The sequence below is a fragment of the Artibeus jamaicensis genome, unplaced genomic scaffold (assembly GCF_021234435.1).
Source record: "Artibeus jamaicensis isolate MK-2021 breed Jamaican fruit bat unplaced genomic scaffold, CSHL_Jam_final contig_414, whole genome shotgun sequence".
NCBI classification, from domain to species: domain Eukaryota; kingdom Metazoa; phylum Chordata; class Mammalia; order Chiroptera; family Phyllostomidae; genus Artibeus; species Artibeus jamaicensis.
This window is the reverse complement of record NW_026521822.1, coordinates 5,129,465-5,145,396: the sequence shown is the minus strand read 5'-3', so window position 1 is coordinate 5,145,396 and position 15,932 is coordinate 5,129,465. Positions and strand designations below refer to the sequence as shown.

At 39.6% G+C, this 15,932-nt stretch overlaps 1 protein-coding gene across 5 annotated transcripts in view; it reads right to left on the bottom strand.

Annotated features, from left to right (window-relative positions):
• EPSTI1 (epithelial stromal interaction 1) overlaps nucleotides 1-15,932 on the bottom strand; it is a 132,848-nt gene that overhangs the window by 105,333 nt on the left and 11,583 nt on the right. For all 5 annotated transcript variants that reach the window (XM_053665445.1, XM_053665447.1, XM_053665446.1 and 2 more), the window contains one exon: nucleotides 1,508-1,566. In XM_053665445.1, coding sequence (XP_053521420.1) covers nucleotides 1,508-1,566 — 59 coding nt within the window. The remainder of the gene's footprint in view (nucleotides 1-1,507; nucleotides 1,567-15,932) is intronic.

Here is a 15,932-nt window from a genome sequence, read left to right as displayed (position 1 = left end):
AGCCCTGGGCCCACCTCTGTGGCACTTTCTGTGCACAGGAGTTTCAAATCTGGAAAATAACCTGAACTTGCACTAAAATAAAGAAGTTCAGTTTTCCTTCTTGTTCTAGAGAATATGTGCAAAACTAGAATATTCATGTCAATAAGAACTTTCCACACACAGGCAAATATATATACCCAGGTAATTATGATGTCCACATTCTTTATTTTAAACGTTCCCCGAGCTTACTGCAACTATAGCGCTTGAGGGCTCTGCACTGCACTTGCTCCAGTTTCTGGCACTTCAGACAGCAGTGCTTATTGCCCAAATATACACTGAGTGACAGCAGGGGCGCCAGAGATACTGGTTCTGTACTAACCCATGCCAGAATTTCCCCATTAGATCTGACTTCCAAATGTCCATTTATTTGAGAAAAACAACTTCTGAAATACCTCAAAAATCCAGACCACACTAAGAGTTAAGTATTTAAATCAAACGCAACATTTGTCATATTCTGCACTGACCCAGTTTTACCACCAGGGAAATACCTGTCTGGTGGAGACTCTTAACAAGGCTGCTTTCCTGTTGTGCCCTTGTGTCCACCATTTAGTCATAAAGTTAAAGTTGCTACCCAGATCTAACGTAGGAGAGCACAGAATCCTGGTACTAGTCCCACAACTTGACTTGAACAAGCTTCATAACTGCTTTGGGAACTAAATTAGTAACTGTTTTCCTTCCAACTCTAATTAATGGATAATGCAGTAACTTAAAATGACATTTATTTTACTGTACAAAATCAATTATATATATTATACACCCACTAGGTATCAGAACAGAAATAAGGACAGTGTGCTCCCTGTCCTCTAACAGGTTATAATCTAGAGAAGAAAAGTGAAGTATGGTAGTTCCTCTTATACTCTTGTTTCATTGTAATGTTGATGCCATAGGAACTTGGCTCTCGTTTATATCAAGTAGCCTATGGTAAAACTGGCATCATTATACATTGTTTCACTTGCAGTTGCAGAACTTATCAACAATGTGAAGTGTATTTACCTACAGTATGCAAATACAAATAGTTGAAAGTAGACTGTGTTAGTTACAAAATTATGGGAGCACAGAAACTCAAAAAATAATTCCATTATGAAGAGATAAAACATCAAAAAAGACAAATTATATTATTATTTGAAGTATATAACTTGTCTATTTCAAAAGTATTCATAGTCCTATAAAAATATCTGCATTCAGACCAACATTATGAGAACTAAATGGGTCTATTGGCAACAGGTATGAAACTGTTTAAGCCCAACAGAAATCTGAGATTCACAAGTATGCTGTGAGTTCTGCTCAAATTTAGAAGCATTAACAAATGAATAATTTTTAAGTATAATTAAAAATGCTAAAGTTAAATAAAAAAACTTGATGAGATCTGGTGAGTATATTCAAATCAGAAATTAAAAATACTTCAGAACAAAGCAAACCAATTTTATGCTACAAGAAAATAAGCTGAGGGTTAAATAAATATACATACTCCTTTGTATCTGACTTCTTCTGTTTTCATTTGGTGCTATCAAGGTGTATGCACCTACTCTAGAATGAAGGGAAAAAAAACTGCTTATTATCATGAAAAATTATTAATGCCCATAAACCACCAGACAATCTTTCTGTTAATATACTGTATTTGCTATCATCACCATCAAATATGTACTATGGAAGATAACCTTTTTAAGAACCAGGTCTGTTCTCCAGAATCTTACCATCTAGTTGTCACAGTAAAAAAAAAATGCACTTGACCAAATAGAGAATACAAAGCAGTTGGTAAGTGACAAGAGACTGCTTCACTGTTGGCTCTTGGTAAATTCTCTTTGCAGGGATCCATTGTTCCTCTAGGTGGTGCTCATGGGAACATCCCTTAGAGATAGCTTTAGATGGCATTCTCTTTCATGTGACTCCTACAAAAAAATGCTCATACATTCTTTTTTTGTTTTAATTTTTTTATTGTTGTTCTATTACAGTTGTCCCAGTTTTCCCCAATGGCTCTCCCCTGCCTAGCACAACCCCCCCTGCTTCCACAGTAAATCCCCAGCCTGTGTCCATGTCTGTGGGTCATTTATACTTGTTCTTATTTTTAGTATATTTTATTGATTATGCTATTACAGTTGTCCCATTTTTCTCCCCTTTATTTCCCTCTGCCCTGCACCTCATTTCCAGCAGCATTCCCCTCACACACACCTTAGTTTATGTCCATGGGTCATACATATACGTTATTTGGCTTTTCCATTTCCTATACTATTCTTAAACTCCCCCTATCTATTTTGTACATACCAATTATGCCTCTTAATCCCTGTTCCTTTCCCCTTCATTTTTCCCCCATTCTCCTCCCCACTGATAATCCTCCAGGTGATCTCCATTTCTGTGATCCTGTTTCTGTTCAGTCCTTTGCTTAGTTTGTTTTGTTTTTGTTCTGTTTTGTTTTGGTACATTCAGTTGTTGATAGTTGTGAGTTTGTTGTCATTTTATTGTTTATATTTTTGATCATCTTCTTTTTCTTACATAAGTCCCTTTAACATTTCATATAATAAGGGCTTGGGGATGAAGAACTCCTTTAACTTGACCTTATCTGAAAAGCACTTTATCTGCCCTTCCATTCTAAATGATAGCTTTGCTGGATAGAGTAATCTGGATGTAGGTCTTTGCCTTTCATGACTTGAAATATGTCTTTCCAGCCCCTTCGTGCCTGAAAGATTTCTTTTGAAAAATCAACTGTAAGCCTTATGGGACCTCCATTGTAAGTAAATACCTCTTCTTCTTTTGCTGCCTTTAAGATTCTCTCTTTACCTTTAATCTTGAGTAATGTAATTATGATGTGCCTTGGTGTATGCTTCCTTGGGTCCAACTTCTTTGGGACTTTCTGAGCTTCCTGGACTTCCTGGAAATCTATTTCCTTTGCCAGATTGGGGGATTTCTCCTCCATTATGTTGTCAAATTCTGGCTCTTCCTCTTCTTCTTTAGGTACCCCTATGATTCAGATATTGGAATGTTTAAAGTTGTCCTGGAGGTTCCTAAGCCTCTCCTCATCTTTTTGAATTTTTGTTTCTTCATTCTATTCTAAGTGACTGTTTATTCCTTCCTTCTGGTCCAAATAGTTGATTCGAGTCCTAGTTTTTTTCCCTTCACTTTTGGTTCCCTGTATATTTTTCTTTATTTCACTTTGCATAGTCTTCACTTTTTCCTCTATTTTGCAACAATACTCAACCAATTCTGTGAGCATCCTGATTACCAGTGGTTTGAACTTGCATCTGATAGGGTGGCTATCTCTTCATCACTTAGTTCTATTTTTGGAGTTTTGATCTGTTTTCTTTTTTTTAACAAAAGTTTTATTTATTTTTCCCTTTTATTTATTTTTATTTATTTATTTTATTTTCCAAGTACAGTTTTCTGTCTTTTACTCCCACCCCAGCCCACCCCACCCCATGCTCCCCAGCTCCTTCCCCCATCCACTCTTGTTAGTTTTGTGTCCTTTATACTTGTTCCTGTGAGTCCTTCCCATTTTCCCCTGAAATTTCCTCCCCTCTCCCCTCTGGTCCCTATCAGCCTGTTCTGTATTTCAGTGTCTTTGGTTATATTTTGCTCGCTTGTTTGTTTTGTTGTTTAGCTTCCTGTTAAAGGTGAGATCATATGGTATTTGTCTTTCAACACCTGGCTTATTTCACTCAGCATAATGCTTTCCAGTTCCATCCATGCTGTTGCAAAGGGTTGGAGCTCCTTCTTTCTTTTTGCTGCACAGAATTCCATTGTGATCTGTTTTCATTTGGGCCATATTTCTTTATCTCAGCACACCTGTTATGTTGTAAGAATTGGAGCCTTAGATATTCACCAGTGCGGGGCAACTCACTTCACTGCATTGTGGCACTGTATGTGGGAGAGGGGTCAGAGAGAAAATAATGTCACTTGCTCAGCTCTTTCCCCCTTTCAGTCACTTCTCCCCCTACCCATAAGCAAACTGGGCCCTTGTGGTGCTGATCCCTGGATGGAGATGTTGTGAACATTCTAGGAACCTGTGGGTCACTCCAGTGAATTTTCTTGTGAGGTTGGAAGTTTCTCCCACTGCTATATCCCCCACAGGTTTTTTCAGACAGAGGTTTTGAGGCTTTATTTCCCTGTAATGGAACACTGGGTTGTGCAGTCTGTCTTGCTCCCCAGTTGTTCCTCCTCATTTATCCACAGGTAAATGTGGGACAACCGAGTCCTCTAGCCACCACTTTGCCACATTCCTGTCTGCCTTGGCTGCTCATCTCTTATTACCAGTCTGGATGAATGTTTCTTCTTTATCTCTTTGGCTGTTAGACTTCCATACAGTTTGATTTTCTGGCAGTTCTGGTTGTTTTTTTGTTCTTATTTTTGTTGTTGTTCTTTTTTTGGTTGTATAAGGAGGCAAAGTGTACCTACCTACCCCTCCAACTTGGCTGGAAGTCTATACTTTTTCTTTAACTAGATTCTTTCCCTTCTTTCCTTCCCTATCAGCCTTCCCCCCTCCTCTGGTCCCTGTCAGTCTGTTCATGGATTCTTTGTTACCACAAAATGGGAATATGGGACATTTGCAATGCAGCCATCTCTTCTCACACTTATGTTATTGAATTGACTGAGGTAACATTGGTTAATAAAATTATATAGGCTTCAGGCGTACAAATCTACAATCCATCATCTGTATATTGTATTATTTGTTCACCACCCAAGTCAAGTCTCCTTTCATCACCATTTATCCTCCTTTCATTGTTCTTCACTTCCCCCACCCTCTTTCTCTCTGGTAATCACCATACTGTTATCTTGGTCTATGAGGTTGGGGTTTTTTGTTTTTGTTTTTTGCTCAATCCCTTCACATTTTTTATCCAGCCTCCCCACCAAAAGCCCTCAGTCTGTTTTCTGTATCTATGAATCTGTTTCTATTTTGTTTGTTACTTTGTTTTGTTCAGTAGTTTCCACACATAAGTAAAATTGTATGGTATTTTTCTTTCTCTGACTGGTTTATTTCACTTAGCATTACACTTTTCAGGTTTATCCATGAGGTCACAACAGGTAAGATTTCCTTCTCTTTCCATTGTGTAAATGTACCACAGCTTTTTTATCTACTTGTCTACTGATGAGCACTTGGGCTGCCTCCAAATCTTGGCTATTATAAATAATGCTGCAATAAACATAGGGGTACATATATGCTTTTGAATTAGTGCAGCTATTGCTTCCTGATGACACACCTGAGTGGCCAACCAACCACCATCTTGTGCTTTTGAGCTTGACTCTTCCAGGCATGGTTCCCTCATTCTCCTCAGACACTGGTTGAACATAATTAGTAGCTCAAGAAGCAAGGAGTCACTTCAATTCATTGGGTTATCAGGGAAAACTTCATTTATGAAAAAAATATTCGACTCTAAATAATCAAGAACTGTTAAAATATTGTGATGTTTTGAGGGCAGAAACTGTGCCTGACTGACCTATATATGCCCAGCCACTGGGACAGTGCCTGGCACAAACTAGCTTCTTGATGAATGAAACAAAATGATGCCAACATCCAATCTGTGAGTCTTTGCTGGGTGTCTCTTCTTTTGGATGATTCATGTGGTCCCACAAGAGCATGAATGGTTCATAGAGCAAAAATACAGCACAGCAACAGACGGTAGCATGCATGTTATTACAGTGTCAGGAGAAATGTTATAGATAAACAGAATCAGCTTGTAAATGCAGTTCAAAAAAATAAGATACTCTTAGAAGTCTCTCTTCAACAGACAATGCACAATTTCAAAGAACAAATTAGCAAAGATCAAATAGTAGAGGTCAAAAGGGCTGATTAACAGAAGCCATTTCTTCCTTATCTCCTTATGTTCCTAGCAGTGAGCCTTCAGCCAGCTTCAAACTGGGCTTTAATTTTGGACTTGTTAATGGGAGGTGTGCAATTCCCTCTGCATACAAATGGGGCTGCTGGATGCCCAATTACCTAATGTGTATCAGCAGACCTTCCATGTGCAGCTCAGCACATATGCATGTTATGAATACAAAATTAGGAGGCTGCTGCTGGAAATTAATCCCTAGTCCATTGCATATTTTGTGTTCACCCTAAGAAAGATTTTCCACTCCTCAATTGCCAGCACTTTATAGGAGCTTGAGAGCTGCAAGTCTATGGATAGTGCCTTGCAAACACGAATATGATACAATAGTGAGACATTCTGCAGAGCCTTAAAGAAGAAACATGAGACAATGGATAAAAGTGCCAACCATGAAATGACTACACAATCCACAATGTTCACTAAGACGGTGGTATGGAGCTGCTCACCATACCAAGGATTTGACTCTAGTGTAGATCAGTCATTCCTAAACTTAGTGCACAGCCAAATCACCTGCAAGTTTTGTTAAGGTGCAGAGTTTCTGATTTAGCAGGTCTGGGTTGCAATCTGATAACCTGCATTTCTTATAGTTCCAGGTAATGCTGGTGTTGTTGATTTGGGGACCACACTTTGAGAACCACTGCTATAGGTCAATCAATCAAGCTGACTTAGAACATCTGCACTAAAAGGGAATTTAGGGTTAATAAAACATTGATAAAGACACATATGCCCAAATTATGAGGTTAACTAAGCACCAGTGCTGAGATGCCAACCCGACTTTTGACTCAGACCAGCTGAGTGTCTGCAGCTAACTTTTCAACTCAATGTAGAAAGTATAAAGTATGACTGTCCATAATGTCAGCCTCCTGATAGACTTCAAACAAAGTGACATAGTTAATTTAACTGAGCACCTACACAGACTTGCTGTGTTAGGGACAATACCAAAAACAGACACCAACCACTATAACAGAGTTTATGATTTAGTTAGGAACAATTCATGAAACTACTACAGAACACCACAAAGATACCCAAAGAAGCATCAACGTGAGATGAAAGAAGTAGTGAGAGACTCAAGGTAGAGGAGGTAGAGACCCTCTGGGGTAGAACACTTCAGAAAATAACAAGTTGAGGCTTAAAAGATAGAATCTAAAAATGGCTATAAGTTTTTTTTTTTGCTAGGACTTTGCTAACAGCAGCTTTGTAGAAAATTTTCCAAGCTCCATGGGTCTCACTTATAAAAATTTTGCAAAAGGTTTGGAAAATAAAATAAACATGTTTGTAAAAGATTTCATTCTACAATATCTAATTTGATTAAGTTCAAGTCTGATAACATCATACTAGAATCGTTAGTTTTGAGAACAGTGCTGCTGTGGCCAGTCTATGGCCAATGTGTACAGGCCCCAGGTCCCCAGACACAGTACAGGGCCAAGAAAAAAGGGGGAAAATGTCTAGCCCTGAAATTAGAGGTTTGTTTTTCTTTTTTTTTAAATATTTTATTTATTTATCTTTAGAGTAGAAGGGAAGGAGAGAGGGAGAGAAATATCAATGTATGGTTGCCTCCTGCCTGTCCCCTGATGGGAACTGGCCTGCAACCGAGGCATGTGCCCTGACTGGGAATCGAACTGCGATACTCTGGTTCCCAGGCCCACTCTCAATCCACTGAGCTATGCCAGCCAGGGCTTAGAGGTTTTTAATTGAAAGCACTTAAACATAATCCCAGGCTCAAGGACAATGGTCCCAATTATAAATGCTTTATGTTAAAGATTTTTTTATTGTATTTTCCCATTACCATCATTCCCCCCCATACTATTCTCCACCTCCACTCCACCCTCCCCCTTGGAGAATTCCTTAGCAACCCTTTTACTAATATCTTATTGGCTGAGAATGCCAAGTATAAACCATAATATTCAAAATAAAGTCCTGCCCAGGAATTTAGCTTCTATTCCTCTTAGGAAGAAGTAGGAAGAAGAGTTTAAGTCTAAGGAACTGCTTATTTTTTATATCATGTGGCAGAGCAAAAAGCTTGGAAAATAAAAACATTAGTCCTCTTTCTCTTAGCTTTTCCTTGACCTGAATAACAAATATAACTTATTCATGTTTTTAGCCAATTAGTTTCCACCCACAGCAAAGGCCTATGCAGTGTTAGCCTCCTTGCCTTCGCCTTCGCCAGTGTCACTCAAAGCTGCTCACTCACTGAAGCTCAGCCTGTCTTTTAGTGTTTAGTATTCTGGTCATTTCCTGATGAAGCAACATTCAAGCTACTGAAATAAATGTATATTTTTGAAAATGAATTTCCTTAATCACCTCATTGAAATTTAATGACATTTCTCACTTTGTAAGATTGTGTTCACTTTCCAAAAGCACATATCAGAGATATACTAAGGAAGAAGTGTAAAAGGATAGCACAAAAAGAAAAAATGTTTTTCTGCACCATAAAAAAATAAATATATTCAAGAAATATTTTCTTTCTTAGGTCTCTCCTCAGCTACACAACTGCTTCTCTTGCATACATTCTTGCTCAGTTTTTACAAAGTCTCATCAATAAACACTCTATGAAAAAAAATGTTATATTGAAGTTATGAAAAATATCTTGGCTGGCTAAAAGCATTATATAAATATACCCTCTGGTGTGTACAAACTGCAGATGTAATTTCAATTCTAATTAAGAATAACACTGAGGGGACTTCCGCCAAGATGGAGGCATAGGTGGGTGTGCCGTGCCTTCTCACACAACCAAGATTAGAGAAAACTAAATATTAGCAACAGAAAACACAGCCAGAACACAGAAAATTGAACTTTTCGGAAGTCCATTAACAACAAATTCTTCAGCCTGACCGGTAAGGGGCGAAACCAGAGGCTGGCCGAGCAGGGTTGCACAGGAGGACTCGGCCAGACACACTCAGGCCGGCGGAATCCAGGCGCAGGGTCAGACCTAGTGAGCGACCCAGCGAGCAAACAGGCGACGGACCGCGGGGGAGACAGCCGGGCCCGGGGCTGCGTGTTGACTGAGGTCGCGCATTTGTGCGAGGGTGGACAGGCGAGGGAGTGGGCGGTTGGACCGGGCCAGCAGGTCCCCACGGCAAGCGGCAGTGGAGGGCTCCGCCATTTCCCTGCTCTGACCCCACCTCCACATACAGCGTCATAACCCAGCGACTCTGAGTGGCCCGGCCCAGGTGAACCACCTAAGGCACTGCTCCTCCACACCCAGCTGTGAGAAGCGGCAGAGGGGGTCGCCATTTCCCCGCTCTGGCCATGCCCCCACATACAGCGTCACAACCCAGCGACCTGGGAATCCAAGGCGTCGCTTCTCACACTTACAGGGCCCGAACAGACCAAGAATGGCGCAGGAGGATCTCAGAGCCCCAGAGCCAATAAATCTAAGCGATGAAGAAATAGCAAAACTCACAGACACACAGTTTAAAACATTGGTGATCAGGATCCTCACAGAACTGGTTGATTATACCGACAAATTAGACAAATATATGAAGGCGAAACTAATGGAAATGAATGGAATTGCACAGGACACCAATAGCAATGAAAAGGAAACTGGGACTCAAATCAATGGAGTGGACCAGAAGAAAGCAAATAATGGCCAAACAGAAAAGAGTCAAGAAGCAAGAATTCAAAGAAATGAGGAGAGTCTTAGGAACCTCCAGGACATCTTTAAATGCTCCAACATCCGAATTATAGGGGTACAAGAAGGGGGAAAGGCACAGCCACCAGTGGAAAACTTATTTGAACAAATAATAAAGGAGAATTTCCCCAATCTGGCAAAGGAAATAGACTTCCAGGATATCCAGGAAGCTCAGAGAGTACCAAAGAAGTTGGACCCAAGAAGGAACACACCAAGGCACATCGTAATTACATTAGCCAAGATTAAAATGAAGGAGAGAATCCTAGAAGCAGCAAGAGATAAGGGGACAGTCACCTACAAAGGAGTCCCCATCAGACTGTCAGCAGATTTCTCAAAAGAGACCTTACAGGCAAGAAGGGGCTGGAAAGAGGTATTCCAAGTCATGAAATCTAAAGACCTACAACCAAGATTGCTGTATCCAGCAAAACTTTTATTTAAAATGGAAGGACAGATAAGGTGCTTCTCAGATAAGATCAAATTCAAGGAGTTCATCATCACCAAGCCCTTATTATATGAAATGTTAAAGGGACTTATCTAAGAAAAAGAAGTTAAAGAAACATGAACAGTGAAAGGACAACAAACTCACAGTTATTAACAACCACACCTAAAATGAAAGCAAATAGAAGGACAGCTAGATCAGGAGTGGAAACATAGAAATGAAGATCTCAAGGAGGGTTAGCAACAGGGGAGTGGGAGGAGGAGAAGGGGGGAGAAGGTACAGAAAATAAGTAGCATAGACAGTAGATAGAAAATAGATGGTGGGGGGCAAGAATAGCATGGGAAATATAGAATCTAAAGGACTTGAGACACATGGTCATAAACTAAAGGGGGGGTGATGGTGGGGTAGGGTGGAGGGGAATAAAGGGGGAATAGAACAACTGTAACAGCATAATCAATAAAAAAATAAAATAAAAAAAAAGAATAACACTGGTTGACTGAAAAAAAACACAGTCAAGAGCAAAAATTCAGAAAGGGGTAGAAGATTATATTACAAACATAATTTGAAGCAGAATAGTAGACATAGTCTACTGTCCTATAAAAAATTGTTTTGAGGTTTTCATAGTTTAAAAAATTTTAAGGTGATATTATAAAAAAAGAATTTTTGGTTAATCAAAGGCACTGGATAGAAATTTATTTTCTAGATAAGACATTCCACATCATTTTTTGCTAAATGATCTTCAACATGTCCCATGTGGAAGGGTTTGTGAATGTACTTTGTTTTCAGAATGTGCAAAGCCCAAAACATTGTCTGCACATCCAAGAGGCTGATTGATGTGAAGCTGATTAGTTCTATACAACTCAAAGCTTCTGTTAGAGAGCTGAATAGATGCCCAGAGGGCTGAACAGACACCCAGAGGAAAAAGACAAAGAGGAGATCATCAGGTCATCGGAGCCTTTGTTCATGGGATGCCTTTATGGAAACTAGGAGGAAGAACACATGCACAGACACACCCCCATACCAGGATTCCCATGCAGGTCCGTGGCTCAGTGAGACACAGAAAACTTAGGTGACTGAGAACAAAGTGCCTCTTCTTTCAGATGGTGATAACTCCACACTAGGATGCATAGTTTGATATATACAGCTGAGCCTTGAACCACATGGGTTTGAACTGTGCAGGTCCACTTCTACTGGATTTTTTTTTCAATAAAAGCAACCAGCCCTTTGCATCTGCAGATTCAACCAACCACAGATCAAAACTAATATTATTATATTCCCAAGCATGGATTCTCACCTCTAATTCAAAATACTAGGGGTTTTTTATTTTAAAAATCTTTATTTCAGATAAAATTAACATTCCCATAATTTAGGATAAAGCAAATATGTTTCCTTGAGTCTACTATTTAGGTTATTGTCATTTCCATGAATAAAGTTACTGAGTATCATTTGAATATTTGCCTACATGTTTGCTGTTGGGAACCTTACACCTGGCTTCTAGCTAAAAACATTGCATTGATTACAGGAACCTGTGCGCTCCACAAAGCCAATCGGCTACAGGCACATGAGGTGTGCATGCGCTCCCCAAGCCAATCAGCTACAGGCACATGAGGTGTCCACGTGTACCAGTTGCACCCAAGTAATCAATAAGCGGGCCCTTCTTTGTCTCAAGCTAGCCAATAGCAAGCAACCTAATCTCCTTCCTCTCCCTCCCCCCCCTATATATATACCCAGTTCGGAAAAATAAAGTTTGCAGCTTGATCAGAATCTTTTGTCTTGCTGCCATTCTTCGCGCCTCTTGTCCCCCCAACTCATTTGTTCTAGGTAGGTGGTCGAGCCCCAGTTGATTGCTCCGCGGGCCGGAGCAGTTTGCTGGAAACTTCTGTCACCTTTTCATGGTAGGAATTTCAGTTTTTCTGAATTCTTCCCTTTCCTTCATGTATCCCATTTTGCATTCTTCATAAAAGGCATATTATTATAGTAAGCCATTAGTCATTCTTCCAGTGCAGAATTTATTTCTGACATTATACTACCATAAGGATTTCAGGCTCCTTGAAACATTGGGGAGAATCTTGAACTTCTTCAGAACACCTCTCTTGAGCTTTTTCTCTCCTTATTTTAGAGACCAAAGCATCTTTTTGACATGTCTGAGATGCTGCTTATATGACCCAGCAGACACACTTCTCAATATTTAACCTACTGGGTCAAGCGCCATCTCCATGACAGAGGAAAGCTGAAAATATTGTTTTTGATCCATGATTAGTTGAATCTGTGAATGCACAGGGCTGACTGTAGACTAATGAGTTAGCTATGGATTTTTGACTACTTGGGGGATTGGGATTCCAATCACATTTTGTTTAAGGGTCAACTGTGTTTCAGCTCCAAATTACCGCCTTAGCCAGACAAGTCTGTGCAGTTACCAAGCTGCATAACCTTACAGGGTAGACCTGAACAAGGTAAAATTTCTTCACTTAACACACACACATACACACACACAAATAATAAAATCTATGAAAAAAGAAAGCAAGAAGGATTAACTCTAAAGATACAAAGAATGTATATGAAATACAATATTTAGAGATTCATCATCTTTAAGATGTCAAACGTCAAAGATGGAAGTAGAAATGGGGACTGACTAGTAGATATACTTGCAAAATGCATAAACTTGCTTCCTCAGTAAAAATAAGAAGTTGTTTATATTTTCAGAGTATAGAGATACATGTCTGGGATTTGATTTGACCTACTTAGAAGCAAACCTTAACCCAAGAAACTAATCTTAGTCTGTTACTCTTTCATGGATGCTGACAGAAGTTATAAGACACTGGGTCAGAAACAAAGGACTGCCTTTACTCAGGACATATCAGGCAGCATGAGCGTCAGCATATTTACAGTTATCTCTGTCTCCAAGTCTTATGGGGCAACACTGCACATTGTGGCTACATTGCAGCAGGGGAACACTGAGTTGGGGGACCTACTCTTTTCATGGCAGGTAGAAAGCAAGACTGGTCTTTGTCCTGGGGGAGAGCGTACCTCATCATTCTAAGTTCCCAGCTATATGACAGCCCTGAAAAAATTTCCAGGTTAAAGAATGGTCAACAAGATGGAGGCATAGGTGGAGACGATGTGCTTCCTCACACAACCAAGTTTAGAGACAACTAAATATTATCAATAGAAAACACAGCCAGAACACAGAAAATTGAACTTTTTGGAAGTCTGATAACAACAAATTCTTCAGCCTGACCAGTAAGAGGGGTGAAACCAGCAGCTGGCGGAGCAGGGTTGCACAGGAAAACTCAGTCAGACAGACTCAGGAACGCGGAATCCAGGCGCAGAGTTGGACCTAGTGGGCAACTCAGCAAGCAACCGAGGGGAAACAGTGAGGGAGCAGGGCTGTGGGTTGATTGTGGTCGCGCATTTGTGTGTGGATAGACAAGTGAGGGAGTGGGCAATTGGACAATTGGACGAGAGCCAGCAGCCCCAGTGGCAAGCAGCAGCAGAGGGCACTGCCATTTCCCCGCTCTGACCCCACCTCCACATACAGCATAATAACCCTATGACCTAAGTGGCCCTGCCCTGGTGAACCACCTAAGGCTCTGCTCCTCACACAGAGGCATAAAACAGCAGAGGGGGCCACCATTTCCCCGCCTTGACCACGCCCTCACACACAGCATCACAACCCAGCGACCTGGGAGTCCAAGGCTCCGCTCCTTGTACTTAATGGGCGTGAACAGACCAAAAACGGCTCAAGAAGATCTCAAAGCCCCAGAGCCTATAAATCTAAGCGATGAAGAAATAGCAAAACTCTCAGACACACAGTTTAAAACACTGGTCATCAGGATCCTCACAGAACTGGTTGATTATTGCCACAAATTAGAGAAACATATGAAGGCGAAACTAATTGAAATGAATGGAATTGCACAGGAAACCAATAGTGATGAAAAGGAAACTGGGACTCAAATCAATGGAGTGGACCAGAAGAAAGCAAATAATGGCCAAACAGAAAAGAGTGAAGAAGCAAGAATTCAAAAAAATGAGGAGAGTCTTAGGAACCTCCAGGACATCTTTAAACGCTCCAACATCTGAATTATAGAGGTATCAGAAGGGGGGAAGGAACAGCCACCAGTGGAAAAACTTATTTGAACAAATAATAAAGGAGAATTTCCCCAATCTGGCAAAGGAAATAGACTTCCAGGAAATCCAGGAAGCTCAGAGAGTCCCAAAGAAGTTGGACCCAAGAAGGAACACACCAAGGCACATCATCATTATATTAGCCAAGATTAAAATGAAGGAGAGAATCCTAGAAGCAGCAAGAGATAAGGGGACAGTCACCTACAAAGGAGTTCCCATCAGACTGTCAGCGGATTTCTCAAAAGAGACCTTACAGGCAAGAAGGGGCTGGAAAGAGGTATTCCAAGTCATGAAATCTAAAGACCTACAACCAAGATTGCTCTATCCAGCAAAACTTTCATTTAAAATGGAAGGACAGATAAAGTGCTTCTCAGATAAGATCAAATTCAAGGAGTTCATCATCACCAAGCCCTTATTATATGAAATGTTAAAGGGACTTATCTAAGAAGAAGAAGTTAAAAAAAACATGAACAGTGAAAGGACAACAAACTCACAGTTATTAACAACCATACCTAAAACAAAAGCAAACTAAAAGGACAGCTAGATCTGGAGTGGAAACATAGAAATGAAGATCTCAAGGAGGGTTAGCAACAGGGGAGTGGGAGGAGGAGAAGGGGGGAGAAGGTACAGAAAATAAGTAGCATAGACAGTAGATAGAAAATAGATGGGGGGGCAAGAACAGTATGGGAAATATAGAATCTAAAGGACTTGAGACACATGGTCATAAACTAAAGGCGGGTAATGGTGGGGACAGGAGGTAGGGTGGAGGGGAATGAAGAGGGGAATAGAACAACTGTAATGGCATAATCAATAAAAAATAAATTTAAAAAAAAGAGAAAAAAAGAATGGTCAAGTAGTGAGTCTTGGCACACCCAGTAAGTCATGTAAGAGTGAAAGAATCCCAAGGAACATGGTCTTTTCCAACAACAGATTATTTAGGATTAACATTCTAATTAAGAAAGGCTAAATAATAAAGAAATTGACATTTGCATAAAAGCCTGAAATTATTATTAATAGGCTCTGATCTAATTATGTACACACATCTTAAGCAAAGCTCCTCAAGTTTATATGCAACTTAAAAGAAAAAAATCAGAAGTGCAAGATATAGGAAATTATATCTAAATCTCTGTATAGGACATTTTAACATGATATTCATTGTTTATTTCTGATTTTAAAAGACACATATTCTCACTGAAAATGCATAAAATTATTTTTAAAACATTTAAAAGTCACTCAAAATCCCACCCCTCAGAGATCACAACTACAGTTTTATTTGGGAATATTTCTGCCCACTCTATATTTTGCGCATATTATTACACAGTTGCAATTATATCTTAATTCAATTTTATATCTTACTTTTACTTATAAATTATGTTCCCAATTACACATGTAACAAGCTTAATATTAAATGGCTTTATAATATTCCACAACATAGATGCATCATAATATAATTACTCACTTTGCCATGTTTCAATTGTTCACTATTATAAACAACCTTGCAGGATATACAAATTGTAAAACATAAAGCTTTGCACAAAACAATATCCAGAAGAAACCTCTGTCTTCTAAAATTAGTACTCTGAACAGGAATGTGGACATTTAAATTTTCTTTAGATATCCCATTTCCAAAATCCAGAGACAATTTGATCATATAATTAATTTCTGCTCTTATGCTTAACACCCCTCAATTCTTAAACTAGAACAATGCTTGGAAATAAATGTTCTATTATGGTTGCCCACTATTTGTTCTGTATCAGCCCTAAACTATCTACTTACAGACTTATTTATAGGAAAAAAGCAGGTAAATAAAGCCATCTATTAAGACACTCATTTGAAGATATCTATTTTATCATATGGACTTATAATAATTATATATAACAGA